Below are 19,931 nucleotides of genomic sequence, written 5' to 3' on the forward strand. Positions count from 1 at the left end.
TGATGTTAGCAATCCGCCTTTGTTTTAAAATCCGCCTTTGTTTCCGCCAACTTTGTTCAAAGATTTATAAAAACATTACACATCCTTATCAAATCCTATCATTCTGGCACAAAATAAGATATATGTAAAGACAAACTAAAATCTGCCCTCAATCTCATTAGAAAGCTTTAAATTCATGTGTCTCCAAACTGTTTGCATATTAAAATCACATGGAGGTCTTTCAAAAATCTAAATCCCCAGACCCAAGATCAATTAAATCCCATCTGTCAGGATGGGGCAGTGGCAGCAGGACTTTGGGAATTGTTCCAAATGTGCAGAGTAGTTGGGAAACCACGGATTTAACTGTTGAACTAGAGACGGATTAGAAGCTCTGCTTCTATTTCCACTAGAACTCTGGATTTCTTGAGCAGAACACAAATGAAATATAAAATTCTGTAAGTGGGTAACCATAGTCTACCAGTATCAACAAAAGAAAAAAATAAGAATCTTTAATGCCATAGTAAATTTCCTTGGGTACTTCATGTCCATAAACATGATAGATTGAGTGAGGCTATATGATGGGCCAAATCATCATATGACAAATAAAGCCAGTCTCTAATAACTCATCATCTGCTCAGGAAAATGGGCAAAGGATTTCCAATATGCAGAGCTTTTGAAAATGCTAGGACAGAAATATTAATTAAGCACCAGGGGGCTTACCAAGAAGGAGTCATTTGAGAAAATCTTTGTCTCCATAAGTAATTTTATAATAAGGCCTCTATATGTTTTGTTTTAAATATATTGTCTGTGAAGTTTGATGTGTGTGAAATTTAGTCATCTGCTGCTAAACTCTTATCCAGGTTTAGAGGTGATGGGGCAACTGATTCATACTCTGAAAATCCAAGTATATTTTCCCTGCCCAGCCATTCCCTCCTTCCCAGGGAAGCCCGCTGTCCATTGGGCATCTGACGGACAGGGACTGCCACACAGGTTTCATAGCTTCCTACTGTGTTGGGAGACAGAAGACACACTACTGATAATGGCTTATCCATCCAACGTGACTCATTATTTTCGTTTTGTAATACATTTTAGATTAGAATTTGTTACAGAACTTTTTTTTAAGTATCTAATGCCAAGAGATCATATGCAAACAAAACCAGTAGGGATGTTGGAGAGAATATCTCATCTTATATAGAAAGCATATAAAGTGGAGGTGTTTTAAAGTATTTGAACAAGTGCACTCCAGAGCTGGTGGCAATGCTAGGCTCAAAAGCCATGGCTTCTTACTCCTAGTTTCCTCTTTTCACAATATCATCATGCATGAAAGTCCTTACGTCTGCCAGCCATACTTTCTACCAGTTACATGAAAATACATTCTGGTTATATTCAGAGTTTAAATGATACCTGTCAGGGTGTAAAGAAAATAAAGAATGAAGGGTAAGGGAATCAGGCAGGAGAGTTTTTTCTTCTTCTTTTTTTTAAATCCTTATTCCTTAGAGTCTGTCTCAGATTTATGAGGATTGGTTGGTATTTTCAGCTTCACAAGGCAATGGTTAGTAGGAGGACTGGTGTCTTGATTTCTTATTGCCTCAGTAAAAGATGATTCTCTTATTCTCCTGGTACTGAGCAATAGAAAGACTGAGTTGCTATTTACTGAGACGAAAGACATTGAGAAGGGTGAATTAAGGTTAGAGTCATATTTGTGAGGAGGTTTGAGCTTGATGAAATATTTTAATATGCATGTATGCATGATCTCAATGGATCCTCACAGCAATATTAACTAACAAGATAATTGCTATTAATTCCATTCTGCTCTCAAGAATTAATAGAAAAAAAAATAAAGAAAAAGAGAAAAATGAAGTGACTCTTGGGACAGCACACAGTCTTTGTAAATTACTGAGCCAGAGCTTGACTACAAAGATTTCGGTCCCAAGTTCAATGTCCTTTTTTATACATCACACTAGGCCAAGGTAATTTATTTGGATAAACAGATCATTTGTACCACATAATGTAATCTTGGCCAAATCGATTTGCAAGCTGTCAGGCTGCCCACTACTTGTCGCTATCATGAATTTCTTCATCTTTCCATGTGACAACAAATGTGTGGATGTTGGTTGCCAATCCAAAAAACAAAATGCCAAGTTTAGTATTTAAAAAAGTGGCTAATTTCATGTAAAAAGAATACATAGCATGTGGTACATAAGGTATTTCCTTTTGATTCCTGAATTTCTTCCTCTTCCTTCCTTCCTTCTTTCTTTTTTTTTTTTTTTTTTTTTTTTATCTTATGACCTAAGATATAACCTTCGCTTTGGAATTCATCAACCATGCAAAATTAGATAAGCTTTAAACTTTCAGAGTCCCAGTTCCTCATTTGTAAAACAAAAAGGTAAACTTCATCATGTGTAAGGTGTATTGTACCTTTGCAATATAAAAATGCAGTATATGATTGACACGCAGGGTATTTTACAAAGATGGCTCAATACAATTGGATGAATAATTACTAAGTCACTAGCGAATAGGATTAGTAATGCGTATTTAAACTCAGAATAAAAAAAAGAATAAAAAAAATAAACTCAGAATAAACTCTTCAGCCATGCCATTTTTAAAATTTTATCAAAGATAATTTCCAGTTTTCCACAATAACATGGCATGAGATTGTTTTAATGAATCCTTATTGTTAATTTGGTTTGCATATTACCCTCCAGATACAGATGATACACCACACACACCAGGAATACAAGTGCACTGGACCAATACCACTTAGCATCAAGAGTGGTTTGGTGAAGAAGAAAAACAATCCTGCATTCCAGCAGACTTTTTAGCCAGCTCCCTCATCCTAGCTGATAACATAATATTTAATGCCTGGAGCGCCTGGGCGGCTCAGTCAGTTAAGCGACCCAGTCTTGGTTTTGGCTCAGGTCATGATCTCATGGGTCATGGGGTTGACCCCCATGTAGAGTCCTGGACCAGTGGGGGGAGTCTGCTTGAAGCTTCTTTCCTTCTGCCCTTCCTACTCTTACACGTGTGCCTGCTTTTGCTTTACCTAAAATAAATAAATAAATCTTAAAAATTTTTAATTCCAGAAATTGGTACTTTCTAAACTTACATATTTAAAATGAAAGCATAATCAAGGATCATAGAGGAAGCAGACATTACCGTATATGTTTCTTTACAGAGTAGATCTAAACCAGGAGAGTTCACTACAAAATGATATTGTTGTCTCCATCACTGCAATTAACTTCCATTTTGCAATGAGAGAGGTCTTTTCAAGAAAACATACAGCCTAATGAAAATTTGTTTGTAAAACAAAATAATTATGATGGAAACTGGCCATCCTTCCCTAAAACTATGTTCAGAAATAAGAGGTCTGCAAGAGACTGCTAGCGGGGATGTCCCAGAGTTTTTCTTTGCAGGTTCGCACTCTGCAAGATCTTGACCTCAGAGCCACTGTCATTTATCTGCTTCCAGAGGCCCCAGGAGTTGGCACTCTGCAACCAGAACTTTTTCATCTCCTCTTCCATCTCCTTGGTTCTCACATGTATAATGTGTTACAAGAGCCATGCTAGACCTCCCCCCACAAATAGCTTGTGAGGTAACACAGGTCCCCCTTTTTCAGGTTTTCGAGTCTAAAGCACATAAGGGCAACTATTCAATCCCCTTACCTTTTTTTATTGAAAGTGCCAACCACCTTCGTGCAGCTGGAGTTGTCTCCCCCACACACTGCACACTTGTCATACTGCAGCTTCGAACCAATGATGCCATCACAGCCAGTTCGTACACACTTCCCCCGGACACAGACAGAGTTACTGTACGGTCTGCACTCTGTCCCATCCGTCACCTGAATAACAAGGATCATGTCAGCGTCAGGAAATACTTGTGCACAGGTCCCTGGTTCCCAAGGCAAAATAGCAAGTTCTGATTTGAGTTTTGCGTTTCACTGGGATAGCGCATCAAAAAATAACCAACCAACCAAACGCCACAGGGCCCCAGAGTACCTCACTGACAAATCCTTGATGTATCGGCAGAAAGAAGATCTGGAATAAATCTGGGTTATGCCCTTTCTCTCTGGAGCTTAATTCTAAAATATGCTTGGAGACCCAAGGTACTCATCTCCCTTTCTGCATGTAGAGCACGATCCCACGGTACATGGTCTTGCCTTTCTACGTCGACAACGATAATCATTTGGCTTAGCCTGTGCAACTTGTCACTTGTGTGGACAGCAGAAAATGAGCAAGCTCAAGATCGCTGAGATCCTTCCTTGTGGCATACTTGATATTATAGTAATATGCTGGAAAATCTAAACTGGTGTGCAAAGCCTTGTTACGGTTGAAAAACATTCCCTATCTCGTGCTGAATTCTCAAATGCTGAAATAGAGACACAGTAGTGTAGGAAGAGTCTGGGAAAGTCGGGAAAGTACTGGGAGACACTGAATATATTTTGAGCAAAGGAATCAGTATATATCTAAAAAGCTAGTTATAAAATAGTACATAATATGGACTTTGCGGTTTTATATATGCATGTGAGCATATATAAAGAACATATGTAGTCTCATGTAAATAAACAGAAGTACTTCATATTTGTGTATATATAACTCTTTCCACATGTGTGTGAGTATGCAACTGTGTAAATTGAAGTAGGGAATACTGCAAAAGGCTCACAGCTCCCCAGATGGTGGCATTTCCAGGTGATATTTTTCCTCTTATTCTTTGTCATGTTTTTTAAAGGAAAATGTATTATCTTGCAATAAAAAGATAAAACACTTTTTAAATTACTTGAGTTGGGCATTAATTTATTTTCAGTAATTTTTCATACAAACCTGAAGGCCAATTTCAGAGGTGATTTTTTAAATGCAGCACCTGTTTACAAATTAGATAAACAGTATTTTAAGTTGCTGCAGAACACTGATTGTGAGAAATAACTGTTAGTAACTTAGAAAATGTTCACCTGTGACAAATAAGGGATAATTTTACTTGCGTATATTATAACGTGTATAACTACAGGGACATTGATTCATATTAAGAGTGCAAGACGTTGAAAGGTCTGGGTCAGAGATGATGATCTTGAAACCTCTCAAATCACCAAAGGAATTCTTAATTAAATGATAGAAAAGTAGAAAGCTTTCTTGCTTTCAGTTCCCTGTACAAACTTACCTAGGAAATTCTAGTTGTTTTCAAGACTATTTGGAAGTTAAGATCACATCTCACTTTCCTTTTTTTTTTTTTTTTTTTTAAGATTTTATTTATTCATTCATGAGAGACACAGAGAGAGAGAGAGGCAGAGACACAGGCAGACAGGCAGAGGGAGAAGCAGGCTCCATGCAGGGAGCCCGACGTGGGACTTGATCCCGGGACTCCAGGATCACACCCTGGCTAGCTAAACTGCTAGCCACCGGGTTGCCCAACACATCTCACTTTCCTTGATGGAGTTAGAGTTTTCTTTCTTTTTTTTTTTTTTTAATTTTATTTATTTATGATAGTCACAGAGAGAGAGAGAGAGAGGCAGAGACACAGGCAGAGGGAGAAGCAGGCTCCATGCACCGGGAGCCCGATGTGGGATTCGATCCCAGGTCTCCAGGATCGTGCCCTGGGCCAAAGGCAGGCGCCAAACCGCTGCGCCACCCAGGGATCCCGAGTTAGAGTTTTCAAAAATACCTTTTCACACGTCTTACTTATTCTGTTTACAGAATAATTTTTGTTCTTTATATAGGGTTTGGAAATATAGAGATGAAAATAAAGGGGCGTCTGGGTGCCTCAGTGAGTTAAGCATCTGCCTTCGGCTCGGGTTATGATCTCAGGGTCCTGAGATCAAGCCCCCATCGGGCTCCCTGCTCAGCGGGGAGTCTGCTTCTCTCTCTCCCTCTGCTTCTCCCCTAGCTGGTGCTCTTTCTTTCTCTCTCTCAAATGAATAAATAAAATCTTAAAAATACAATAAAATAAAATAAATCCCTCCAAAATCTAGTTACCTCCCAAATAACAACTGTTTGTTTGTATTTGGTATCTCTAGGCTTTATTCTACCAAATAATTTCCAGCAGGGACGTCTACTGTTTTTGGATAGTTAGTGTGCAGTTACCTTTGGAGAAAACACCACGTAGTAACCAGTGCCCTTAGCTCTGCAGGTCAGTTTGCACACATCTCCCAGCAGGACGCCTGCATATTTGGGAACCCATTCCACAAATGTCTTGACTCCTTTTGCGTCAGACTGATACCCATTTTTGGCCTCACACTGCTCGTGACGAAAAGATTTACCTAAAAAACAAACATGTCACGTTATCCCTTTGTCTATTCTGAAACTTAGATATAGTCTTTGTGCATTTAAGTAATTTTAATGAAAAGATGCAAACTCGTTGGATTTTATCCATACATGGGAGTTGAAAGCAACGATTATTTTCTTCCTAACTCTCTAAACACTTAGTTGTTTGTAATAATAGCTTTAAAAAAAATCACTCATGTATTTGTTATTGATTTGCACACTGGTGGAACCGTGAAGTGCAAGATGAATAGGTTATTTCCTCCAGCCTCCTTCATTTATTACTGCTAGAATACAAATTACATGTGGCACACGGTGGTTGCTGACACTTGGGAGCAGCGTACCGTTAGGTGGGCAGGGCGTGACGTTGCAGGAGCGGTAGATGGCCCTCTTCCCTGTGCAGTAGCGACCATTGTTTCTGGGTGCGGGGTTATTGCAGTGGCGATAGGCAAACTGTACTCCTCCCCCACATGAGCGGGAACACTGGCCCCAGGACCCCCAGGATCCCCAGTTGCCATGACTTGATGTCTAAAATGGAAAATGGAAGATATTTTAACTCAGAAAGGAGAAAAATATTCAAAATGTACATTTGGAAATGACTTGCATTCAATGCCATGGTGGAAACCCCATCCTAGGTATAAACTTTCGCTGCATTGAACATGGCCACAGATCTTGGACATTCTGGAATTACAGTGCAATTCCAATCCTAAGCGAGTCACCTGTTCTGCTCCCTGCCACTCCCTGGCACTAGGATCTGAATGTCTCACTGGCAGTACTGAGCACAGCAAGAATCACTCCTGGTTTCTCTGGGCCTTCTGATCCCGTACGTTTCTGTTAATAACCACCTGAACCATAGCTAAGTTCTTGGCAGCTCTGATCCTGCATCTTTAACAAAATATATGATGATAAAGATTTTGCATGATGCCTGGCATAGTTGGTTGTATTTACACTTGTCTCCCTCTTTAGCACTGAAGTTCTGCATCCCTTTGTTGACATCACACATCCCACCTGAGCCAGACCCTCCGTCACATGCATAAATGTATCTGACCTGAATTTGGCTTAATGTCTCATTAGACTGGAGTCCTCTGTAGAGAGGGAATGTGACAGATACTGAAGTGCACCCACACCCTATGCACCACATCATGGGCATTCACACCACGTGTGCCCACACCACGGGCATTCACACCACGGGCATTCACACCACGTGCACCCACATTGCACACATTCACACTACATGTGCCCACACCATGGGCATGCACACCACGTGTGCCCACACCACGGGTATTCACACCATGTACACCTACACCACGTGCACCCACACCATGGACATCCATACCACATGTGCCCACACCACGGGCATTCACATGGCAGGGACTAAGGAGCCCTGTTACGACACTCTAGGCCTATCACTCTGGAAACCTTATAGCAGGAAGCTGAGCAGCCCCAAAAGGAAGAATATCATAAACTCCTTGGCTGAAGGACCAGGTGAAGAACTTCTCCTGGCTGCTGTCAGGGTAATCTGAGAACGCATGGTCGTGTGAGCGTCTTGGAAGACGGAGGCATCGTGCATATGTCAGTGCTCTCCTTGGACCTTGGAAAATCAGAGGAGAGCAAGCAAATGCTTTGCTTGGGCCTCTCAAGGAAAACTATTTTAACTAGGAAATCAAGGCTTCTGGTGATAGTAGCCACACATGTCACAGGAATGTACTTCAGATCCTGCCTCTCCAGGCATTGCGTGACAAGAAAATCACTTACTGAATAATATTTTTTCTTGGTTTTGTCCACACACTTGCCCTGCAGGCAGATCCTCCCCTTCCCACATGGTGTCCCTTCCACGGCTGGCAGCTTCTTGGTCAGACACACCATCTGGCCCTGGCGCACCACGGCACACCATAGGCGAGCGCAGACGTCCATCCCGGGGCACACGGAGTACTCGGGCCCAAATGTCAGGTTGCACTGCTGGGTGGCGTCGTACGTCTGTCCCGGGAGCTCTTCGGGTCCCAGAATCTGCTTGCGTGGCAGGTCCAGCAGACAGTTACCTGAAAGAATAACCGAGATGGGCCACGGCTCTGTGTAGAGGTGTCAAAAAACTAAAATCATGGATCTGAAGATGCAGCCCGCCAGCTGGCGTGGGAGCATCGTGCACCCACAGATCTGCAGGCCGACGCCCTGGAGAGGGGAGCCCAAGGGGACAGACACGGGTGCCTCTGCATTCACCAACCCCCTCTCCAGGCTCGTCAATGGGCTGTGTGCTCTGGGGCATCTGTCAGGATGGCAGTGCATGATCAAATACAATTATTTTGTAATAACTACTTGTGAAAATAGCCATTATGCTGAGGGTCTAGGAGAAATCGGGGTGGACCTAGAGGAAATAATAGAATAGACATAACAACAACAACAACAACAAGAGCTGTAGTAGTACCTAAGCATTTACAACTCTAGGAAACAGTTTATATATGTACTCTATTTATACTCTTTTCTCCTTTCACCTTTTCTCTTCCTTATGTGCCCACCCAAGTCCCTGCTCCATTAATTTCATAAATAATAACAAGGCGAGACCTCATTCATTCTTGCACTCAACAAGCATGTGGTCAGCACTTATAATGTTCTAGCAAACATACTAGATATTGGGAAAACACAAAAATGACTCAGATTCATCCTCCCCCGGGGTCTCCCAATACAGTGGAGAAAATAGAAGAAGTATTTCTTCTAGACTTACATGGATTTTAATAAAGACTTCAAGACTTCTTTAATAAAGACTTTAATAAAGTCCTTAAAAGACTTTCTTTTATTCTTCAAACAGAATAAAAGCGCAGAGGGCAAAGAAAAGACATAATCTTTGATAATTTGGGATGAAGCCCATCTTTTAATTCTTCTTTGTTATTTGTTTAGGTCTATTCTTTAATGCAACTAGTAGTTGTTGGGTGCTCAAAGTGTTTTGCACAAATACGTTGGTGTTCTCCTTATCTAGTAATATGGGGGATGTAAAGGTTGGGGGTCAATAGAAGTGGGTACACTCGTGGACAATGCAAATTCAAAAGCTGATACATGCCTTCCCTCCCCTCAAAAGCTTCCCTAATCCCCACCCAGTTTAACACCATGAATTTTCTCTGGGCCCATGGGAGCATGCACATCACCTACCAGCTTCTGCATATTTTGGTTTACTTGGGATTTTGGGATTTGCTAGACAATTATTAATAGTACTAAAAATAACAAATATTTGTTACATATTTACACCGTTCTACTTCATTAAATATATTCACTTATTTAATCATCATAAGAACCCTACGAAACAGCTTCTAATATTTTCCTTATTTTACACATAAGGAAACTGAGAAATGAAAAAATAAGTCACTGAGCCAAAGTCACATAGCTAATAGAGGTTTATGCTCAGAGCCTGCCTTCCTCGTCATAGACATCATACACCATCTCGCCTCTGCTCAGCACGTGGATAGATTCCTTGTTTTATTGCTGACTCGGCAAGCATGTGGGGAGATATTTTAAATAGTGGATATCATGCCTTATGGTAGAAACACCTGGTCCAAAGTCTAATTCTGGCAAAACACTAAGTGGCTGAGTGTTTTTGACCAAATTAGTTAACCTCTCCCTAACTGATTTTCAAGCTCTGTGAAATGTTTCTCTTCTCATTGTCATACTCTAAGGGTAAAAATCACTGAGAGATAAAGGGTGACTAGAAAAATACAAAACAATGACAGTTGATACTATGCTCAACATATTTAAGGATTTTAGATATTTTCGAGTTGTTCTTTTTTACTTAACAAAAGAAAATCACATTTCAATCTGCCTTTCCGCCCAGATATGGAAGAGTCAGCATGTTCTAAGTATACTACAAATGTTTTTACAACTACATTCAAGTTTCTTCAAAGTGAATACCTTAGAATTTGTCAATCTGTGATGGGCGCATTATATGAAAATGAATACAGAGCAGAGTTCCTATTTAATTTCTGAGCCAGAACGTTTGAAGAGGTAAAGCTTCTGAAGGCAAGCCAGAGAAAGCATTAAAAATAAGTATCCAGCCAAAGAGAACTTTGGGAGAAAAACATCGAGTTAAAAGAAAAACATCAGCGTCAAGTCAATAGGAAAGAATGACAGTAAACCCTCACTAAGCTTTGTTTAGAAAATGGTAAGGTTAGGCAATGATAACTCCAAGAGAAGCGTTATCTTCACTGCTACATAAAAAAAGAAGATTGTATAAGCCAGGGAATGCCTGACACATTGCTGATGTTACAAGACTGTCAACAAATCTCTGAGACAGCAAGAATGCTTTCCAATTCTTCAAAAGTGCTGTTTTAAGAAACTTTTATTTTACTAAAAAGCACAGAACCATCAGACTGCGTAACGCAGGATTAGCTGGGAAGTCTTTAACACGTGTGGGCACATGTGGCATGAGTCCACCTCCTTCCTCCTGAGCCAAAATAACTCACCACCTCTTCGTGGACTTGGAGTCACTGACATCTTTCTACCTCACTGGGACATGATGAGCAGAAAGAAGCGTATAATTCAATTTGAAATCAACCTAGAACAAGGAGACTCCAAGATGTGACATCTCTTTTAAAAAGCTTAATACCAAAGTGTAGGTTTTGTTCTGTTTTTCGTTGATTTGAGTATAGCTGACACATGATGTTACATTAGTTTCAGGTCCAAAATGTAAGTTTTAAAAATGAGTAACACATTTGCTTTGCTATTAAAAATGCCAGATCTCAGCTCTATGTTTTTCCCTCAGAGATCACCTGGGGATGACTTCATACTTATAATCAAATGATTTATTTCAGAATTGCCATTAATTTATTTTTCCAATGTTCTTACCAGATTTGTTGCTGCATTAGTTCCTGTTTACCCTGAGATATACCCTCTATCAATTGTATCTATATGTTAAGTTATGTCCTTTTGCAATAAAATAGGTACAGACACCTCTACCAAATGGAATGCTTTCCAACATTGTGCTGCGGAACAATAAAAAAAAAAAATCAATCTAGAATCTTGATTCTGAATCTCACGACATAAAACATTCAAAATCTAAGTAATAGAGAACTGGATTTACACTGTCCTTTTTTTTTAATGTTACAGTTTGGGGGAAGATTGAAAGAGGAAATCTGTCAATCTTTCAGTATCGTTTGTATTGAGCCCTAAAGGCAGCCAATCTACCGCTGACTTTTCCTAACCTGCTTGGCTTTTATTCTCAACCACTTCTTTCTATCTACTCCAAATATTTTTCACTTTATCCTAGTCTGAGATCCTATCTGGGCTTTGCTGCCAATATTTTGCCTGTTTGTCCTTTTCCGCACACTGCCAACCTGTTTTTTCTTTCCCCCACTGCTTCCTTCTTTTCTTTTGTTTTAACATTTCCTAGTATAATAATGGGTAGTTTCCAAAAGAAAGACAACAGAAATGTGTCCGTATTGCATATTTGTTTTTACCATCCATGTTCAGTTAAATGCTTGAAGGTAAAAAAATTAAAAAGCAAAAGGCAGTGACTTGTGACAAACAAAAGAAAGAAAGTGGTAATCTCTGCTGGCCACAGAGTATGCTAATGGTGATGGAAGTTATGCCATGCCCCCCCGGGAAACGGAGCAGAAAAATTGTTGGCTTTTTTTGTATCTGATGCCAGCACTGTTTGTCCTTTATTTTAATGATTAATGAAAATTATCAGACCCAAGTTAGTCCTTCTCTATTCTTTTTCATATTGTCTTATCTGTTTCTAACACTATGATTACTTCAGTCCTTTCCAATACATAAGCATGAAACTAGGCATTGGCCTAAATATCCATGGTGTATCAGAGATCAATTGATATTCTTTTTTTTTTTTTTTTATCAATTGATATTCTTAATGAAACTCGTCCATTGCAAACTCTCCCCTCTTACTTCCAGGCATATCTCCCTGGCCTGGCAACTCAAAGTTCTTTAACGTCTTCATTTGAATGCCTAACATAAAAGAGAAACCGATGCATTATGGACCAGCTGACAGAGAAAACTTAAGGACATGGAAATGTACAGATCATGGTTGCTGACCAAAAGCAATCCCAAGGGTCTCTTTGTGAAACTGTCACAAGCTCTAAGTGCCCTGCTGAGCAAAGGTAATGCCAAGGAAATTAGATGAAAAAGTCTCCTTTTTAAAAACACAGGTCACCATGTTCTTAAAATATGTCTTATTGGCAGATTCTTTCAAAGAACATGTTTATTGTGTAAATCAAGATATGATCATGATGGACTTTGAATTTTAGGAGTACTACTTTACATACTGAATGTTAAGGTCTTATTTATTACCAGCCTATAGTCTACACCGACAAAGGATTCAGAGAACTGGTTTTCTAACACCATTTCATCTCCAAAGTCCTATGTTTAGTAGACGGCTATAAACTTAGCTCTTTAAACATACCGCATGTTAATATTTCAAAATTGTCTCTAGATTTGCCTTAGCAGTCGGTGCCAAAGGGGTTCTTGAGCTGTGCCTGTTTGGGAGGTGGCCTTTCTCATCACCTGGCACCGGGGACTTAGGGATACAGTGGACACGGCTATCTTTCTTGGCTTCAAGGTTATTAGCATTTGAGAAAGGAAATTCAATAACCTGCTTTCACTGCACAATTTCCCCTGCCAGGGCTTATCTTCAATTCTGGGGCTCACAGACCTTGCCAGCTTGCCTAAAGCTAACTTGTACAAACACTGCAGAATGTCTACAAGTATCTTGGCAAGGCTGGTGGTGGGGTGTTCCCCTGAGACATGGCTTCTCCTTTTCTGAATCACAAATCTGCAGGCATAGTTATTTTAGAGTGTGCACGTTGACTTTTCAACCATAACTGAATTGCTACATAGTGCTTGGAACCAAATCATCAGGAAGCACTCAGTATTAACGAATTTAAATTTGGCAGTGGGAGAGCACTACGAATGTCCAGCTACTTATGGTTAATAGTTTTAAAAACAAATCAAATGATTTGAATTTAGTTGTGCTTTAAGACCTCATTTTTTCTAGCACTGCTGGAGGCGAGAGGGAGACAGATGAGCTATTATCCATAAATGGATTTTCCAGATAAGGAACTCTTTAGGTCCCATCTAAGAATTGCATACATTTTGTGAGAGCATATCCCTAAAAATATCAATGGCTTTTCTCCCTTATATTAGTATCACAATTTCTTGATAATTGCAAATCACTTCTTTCTGAGTATTGATACGGAAATACAGAGGTACCTTAAGGGATTATGGTGGTGTGATACCGGTTTTTGACCTTTGGGAAAAAGGTGCCAGGCCTCTGAGCTTTTAATGATTTAGGGCTACATTTTACAGCATTTCTGGTTTCTCTATTACTGTAAAATGATATCCCTTCTTGTTCTCAGTCTACCTGTCTAAAGTACCCCTGCCCCAGCCCTCTGCCATGACTATTTCATTGCTTAAAATTGCTATGGCCTCGAAAATTAATACTGAAAAACTGTAGAACCATTTCTATTAACTCTGAATGAATGGGCTCTGGATGGAAATCCAAGTGATATCCTATGAGCAAAGTAAAAGGGCTTTACCATATGGTTTCTTGGTATCAGTCAAGTCTTCTAAGAAAGATGTGTTTGTTTGTTTGTTTGTTTTCCTTTCCTCTAGGACTTTGATGTTCTCTCTGGTTCTCTCCTAAACTCTGAAATTGAAACGTCAGAGCCTCGACCATCTCAAAATCATCTTACTAATTCCCATCACACTTTTACTTAAACTGAGTTATGTCAGTTTTTTGGTGGCAGTGTAAAAGTTACTAAATTGTTTGAATTCACATTTAAATGACAGTGCTTAGAGCATCCCCCTGCTTCAGTATCTGTGTGTGCTGTTTTGAAATGAGCATAACTGAGCTTTGCCACTGTACTATTGCCTTCTTTGGCTCTCTATATTCTAAAATGACTTTATTCATTATAGGCTACTGATAAAATTGGTGTGTGTATGTGTGTGTGTGTGTGTTTTGGTTATAATACAAGACTGTCTAACCAACATATTCAAAAGTGAGAGAGTCGAAGCTTGATGAAATGAGTTAATTAATGAGTAGACTATGAGACTGTGCTGTTCCAAGAATTTCGCTAATTTCCTCAATTTATTTAACATATCCATGGGAAATTCAGATAAGATTTTACTAGCGCCAGTGAATAAAAGTGAATAAAATCTACATCTACTAACTGTATGTTCTTGGTTGTTATCTGCCATCAGGATCACTGGGATGGACACAGCGAGACGTATAAAATATGTAGATTTGTTGCAAAAGCGTTAAAAATCTAAATGTGGACTCTTTTAAATACTGAAGTCATGTTAAGAAATGAAGACAATACTGAAAGCATATTTACTGCACAAAAAGTAAGATCATGAATTCCACAAACATGAAATAAATGAATCACTCCAAAATTATGGCAATAGGAACAAACTTCTGCACAGCATTGTAATTAGCTGACCTAATACTTGCACAGGAAAAAAAAAATTGGTCCCATTTTAGCCATAAGTATTTGCTGCCTTAGCAACTAAATCCATTCATTTAGGGATTCAACGTTTAGCTCAAACTTTTGGAATGTGTAATGTGTGATTCTGAAACAAAATATTAATGTTATTTCATTTTCAGAAAACCTGACAAAAACGCAACAAAAGCAATATTAAGAGTGGATACTAGGGTTCCACCCAAGAGGGACTTTGTTAGATATTGACTTGATCAATGCGGATAGGCAGATAATTAGGTAAACATTCATTGCAGGACTTTATCAGCATTAAATCAGCACTGTAAACTTAGCTATGCAGAAAATCACCACTTATTATTAGTCTAAAGGGAAAGCCTAATACACTGATTCTTAGTATTTTTTTTCTAAATCTTTGAGCTACTGGGATGTCCTTTCAATGAGCAGAGAACAGTTTGTATTGAGGGAAATTTTAAACCAGGCTAAGCTTGGATTGTTCTCAGGAATAAGATGTTTTATTTTAAAAAGTTTAAAGTAGCTAAAACACCACCACTAACGTGGCAAAACTGTTAGTGAACAGATTTTGCTTGTGAGAGACCAAAATCTGTGAGGCAGAATTTGTTTTTTTTTGTCTGAAAAGAGTTGAATACATCAATTATTTTGACATTACATAGCCAAAGTTCACGATGGCTAGCGCACTAAGATATTATGAAATATCAGGCCATAAACTTTGTGGAACTAGGAAAAACTACTACCACAGGCTCTTTTTGGCTAACTCTAAACTATACGTCATGAGATAACTTTATGGACGATTATTATGATAAAAAATTTCTGTCATATTCAGTTCAACCACCAGTTTTGGAAGAGAGACACATTTTAAGAGGAAAAAAAAAAGGAACGAGAATATGTCCATTTCTATAGTATGAGAAACTTGAACTACATGGTTTCTGTATTTGAACTACTTCAACTCTAACGCATCTATCCTCCTATGCTTCTAGTCGTTTCAAGTCATAGGGATGATAGGAAATTAGCAACATCTTGTTTTGAAGATTACTTAAGGGCCAGAATTTATTATTTCTAGAAACTGTGACTTCTTTGGTATCTTTACATAATTTACAAAACTAATCCTAGATTTATAGAATTTAATAAAGTAGGTTATGCTCTTGGACTCTATCTAGTGGATAAAGCCAAAGATTTTTTCTTGAAGTGCTTAAAGTGTTTCCCCACTATTCAGATTGATTTTCTCTTTCTGTTCTGCTGTTTTCACTCTACTTCCTGGAGAATCTGCTGTCAGGATGAAGCCAGATCCTTCCAGTGAACGCAAATCTAAAGAGCTTCCTTTCCTTGTTTTCCATTGCCGTAAAGAGGATCCAACAGAATTGTCACCTACGTTTTAACCACACCCCTATAATAGGCATGTAACAAATAATTCTGAGAGTCATATATTAATAGCAGGGAAACAAGATGTCTGCCAACATTCTCACAGGAAGCTAGTGGTGAAAGACGGAATAAAAGCCAGGCTTTCAGGGCACTGGCTAGGCATTCTGTGTGGTCTCCCACACTGCTTCTCTTTTGAACTTTTCAATTCCAAAGCAAAAAATACCATAGCTATAATGCCACCAAGGACGTTGGCATCATACACCAACAGACACTCCCTCTGCTCCTTTTCTGACCCTATCTAAACAACCATCGTCTCAGAGGGCATGGTGGGTTTCATGAGGATGTCATAAAGTAACACTGGTAAGAATCCCCTCTAAGTTTTGTTCTTGAGCCCATGTTGTCTTAAATGACACATACCATGGCCATCATCCAGGAATTCTGTGATGGTGGCTGAAGTACACTTGGACCAGGGCTTGGACGCATCGATGCTGGTCAGGATAGAAGACATTAAGCGCTTATCTTCTGTGGAACCAAAGTTCTCTTCACAGAATTTGGAATCATCATGGGAGAGGCCAAGTAGATGTCCTAAGGCAGAGAAGAGAAGGTGTGCAATAATGAATGATTTTGCATTTCTACATTTCTGTGACAATTACACTAGCACTGGGTTTCCCACCTCCCTCCCAAATGTACATGAGTTCATTTTAACTGCCTTCTCATGCACAGACTGGGCCCCCCAGGGAAATTAAAGCTGTATGTAGTCAGAACAGTCACTTTCGGTGAACATTTAGGGGAAAACTGAAAAAATTACACTGAGGAGTGGACGTTCCCATAATCCATCTGGATCACACATGCTCAATGACATGGAGAAATAGGCCTTATTTAGAATCCAGAATTTGCAAGGCAACTGTGGAATTATGTCATAGCCCTCACTGCATATTATTTTGATTACTTGTCTAATTTTCCGCCTTTTCTAATCAACCATGAGCCCCATGAGATCAGAGTGCATCTCCTCCATCCACTGTGGAAATGTCTGCATTTAACTCAATGTTCTGCAAGTTGCAAACACTTAATAGATGGTTTTTGAATATCAGTGACTTCTATTTCCTTGGCCGAATTAATAGGTAGCTATCCAAAACATGACCAGGGGAGAAAAGAAAGAGAAGTGAAATTATGAACTTGCAGACCTCAGGCAAAGGTACACTTGCTTTCACCCTTTCAATTATTTATTTAGAAAGTTCTGCATGTTTACTCTTCCCATAAGTAAATGGCATATTGAAGACATGTCTAAAATACCAAGATGCCCATCATGGAATGTTAGAGCTTGAAGAGAAAACAAATGCTAGAAAGATAAGTATTGTTCAAGCTGCTCAGTGAGATGGGTATCTGCAATCCCACATTGCATTGCATGGCTAGTCTACCAAGCTAGGTATCCCAACCATATTCTTATAATCAAAAGTTTTTTATTATATAAGATTAATTTTCACATAGTCTAAGGATAAAATGACATTTTCCAGTAAATAATGGAAATAATTAAATAATTAAATAATTTATTTAATGCTGCTTAAAAAAAAATAGGACGTTAGTTGGTAGAGATTCGAAGCAGCAGACAAGTAGACCCTTGTCGCTTGCTTGGGGTCTTTCTTTCTTTCTTTCTTTCTTTCTTTCTTTCTTTCTTTCTTTCTTTCTTTCTGTAAAGCTTTATAGAGTCATACACAAAGTATTAAAAAGGGTGTATAAAATACTACAGAAAAGTGATTAATGCATTTTCTTTGGGTTCCTGTATGCCAGAGGCAGGGACTTTGGCCATTCTGCCAAAAAATAAAAAATAAAAAAGTCCAGTATGCAACAGTAAAACCCAACAGAGATGAAATCTTTCATGCCACATTCCAACTACTTTTGGCCAACTTGTTAAATCACCAACACCTCATAACAAAATTGTCCACCGAGCAGCTGCTTGCTGTTGTGGCTGAAATTAAGTGGCTAGGGCTCAGTGACCTTCCAAAGCTCCACATTTTTATGGTATTTATGCAGTTATTTACTTCCATAGCATTTGCCAGCCTAGCAAGTTTTCTGTGGGAAACCCTCCTGCCCTCACGTTTTATTTGCTCAGTAGCGTGAATGTGCATCAGAGTCTGTGAAGTATGTCCCAAATAACATACAAAAAACCGGCAGGAGTTCATCCAATTTTGGGGTGGTATGTTGATTTTTTTCATGCCACCTGCAACTCAGAGAAAACAGAGCCTTTCATCATGCCCCGGTCAAAATGGCTTAAAGTTACCAAGCACCTCTAACACTCGTTGAGAGGGCACTCTGCGCTTCTTGAACTTTTCCATCATAGAATCTTTATCAGCTAACATTGTGGGATTTGTGTGGAAATTTCACACTTAAGTTTTTTTCCCCTGGCATAGAAGAGAGAGAGGGGAAGTGGCCTGAGGTGACCTCTGCCACATAACATTTATTTGAATCCAGGTTTTTATGTCTTAGAAAAACATGTGATTTTGCATTCTATGCCACATAACATTTATTTGAATCCAGGTTTTTATGTTTTAGAAAAGCATGTGATTTTGCATTCTATTTCATAAGATATCCACACTTATTTAATGAAGCAACAGTCTTTTCCTCCAAATGTATCTAAACAAATGGCACTTTCCAGATGAATTTTTTTTATAGCATCCAAGTGATTCTCACTTCATTTGGAGAGTAAATTTCAGATTTCTGATTTAAAATACAGGCTGTGTAGCAAACACCAAATTGGCTTTGAGAAACCTGTCAGAGTACCTCATTTTTTTTCTTTCATACAGAATGGTGAGGCATCTAATTTTTTAAAAAAGATTTCAATTATATAAGCAAAGCCGTTTATTTAAAAATATTTTGGTATCGTTTTATGAATCTTTTGGCATGTGGCTTGGCATAATATTGTGAATTTCATGCTTCCTAAATTTACTAATTTATCAACGTGACTTAATTGCTGCCAAAGATACGTATAAGGAATTTTCGTATGGCAACCAGAAAAGATTGCCATTCTGGGCATGAACAAATCTTAGTTCTACTTCAGTAGGAGCTAAATGAAGATGTGAGTTTTGTGAGATCTGCAAAAGTGAGTCAGGAATGGACTGCTTGAGGGTCAACTGAGAGACAGATTCTTTGGAGGAATGTTTTGTCCTCCATGAAGAAAGTCTGTCAGCTGGCTGGGAGAGGCATGCTCTCTCAAGGACAACAGGAGTCATGGTCAATGTGAAGAACATTTAAGCACCCACAGAAACAGCAGCTGGTTCCAGTAGCTGGAACCAGGGCACAGTGAGAGAGACCCATGTGACTTCCCTTCAGGAGCTGGACAGGAATTAAAATGGAAGATCAATGTGAGAGATGTTTGGATGCTCTTCAGGAGAGACGTGACAGTCATACTAAGGCCTGTGAACAGCAAAAGATGTGGTTATTTTCAAATGTGATCCCCCAACCACTATGCTAAGACACCTAATGTCAGTCTGACATTAGCCCATATCTTTGAGCCCTGAAATGGCAAGATACATATAAAAACACATGCTCTTTTTTTTTTTTAACACATGCTCTTTTAAAAGGATGCTCACATCAGAGAAAACACACCATGATACTAAAAGCTCATTACCAGAAGAATCCAGAATCTAGGAAATTTAAAATATGCTGTAGCTGACAATATAATTCATTTCGAGTTGGTGTTTTGGAAGGTTTAATCAGAATTTATCGTGATGTCACTGATCTCCTAGAACATCTGCCTTTTCCAGGGAGAGTTTGTTCATCAATCACCCACAGAGAAGTTTAAAATTACAGATGTGGATTGGAGGCTAAGCATTTCTCCAATAAGCAGCCTCTGGCAGGATTAGCACAGCTGGGATTTACACAAATGTGTCCCAGAGAAGAA

The 19,931-nt window shown here is 39.1% G+C and overlaps 1 protein-coding gene across 1 annotated transcript in view; it reads right to left on the reverse strand.

Annotated features, from left to right (window-relative positions):
• Positions 1 to 19,931, reverse strand: part of ADAMTS5 (ADAM metallopeptidase with thrombospondin type 1 motif 5) — a 47,639-nt gene that overhangs the window by 7,162 nt on the left and 20,546 nt on the right. Inside the window, exons 3-7 of the mRNA XM_025449653.3 lie at positions 16,451 to 16,618; positions 7,983 to 8,266; positions 6,572 to 6,755; positions 6,051 to 6,226; positions 3,642 to 3,817 (exon numbers count right to left, since the gene is read on the reverse strand). Of these exons, the coding sequence (XP_025305438.1) occupies positions 3,642 to 3,817; positions 6,051 to 6,226; positions 6,572 to 6,755; positions 7,983 to 8,266; positions 16,451 to 16,618 (988 nt within the window). The remainder of the gene's footprint in view (positions 1 to 3,641; positions 3,818 to 6,050; positions 6,227 to 6,571; positions 6,756 to 7,982; positions 8,267 to 16,450; positions 16,619 to 19,931) is intronic.

This window comes from Canis lupus, chromosome 31 (assembly GCF_003254725.2).
Source record: "Canis lupus dingo isolate Sandy chromosome 31, ASM325472v2, whole genome shotgun sequence".
Taxonomy (NCBI): domain Eukaryota; kingdom Metazoa; phylum Chordata; class Mammalia; order Carnivora; family Canidae; genus Canis; species Canis lupus.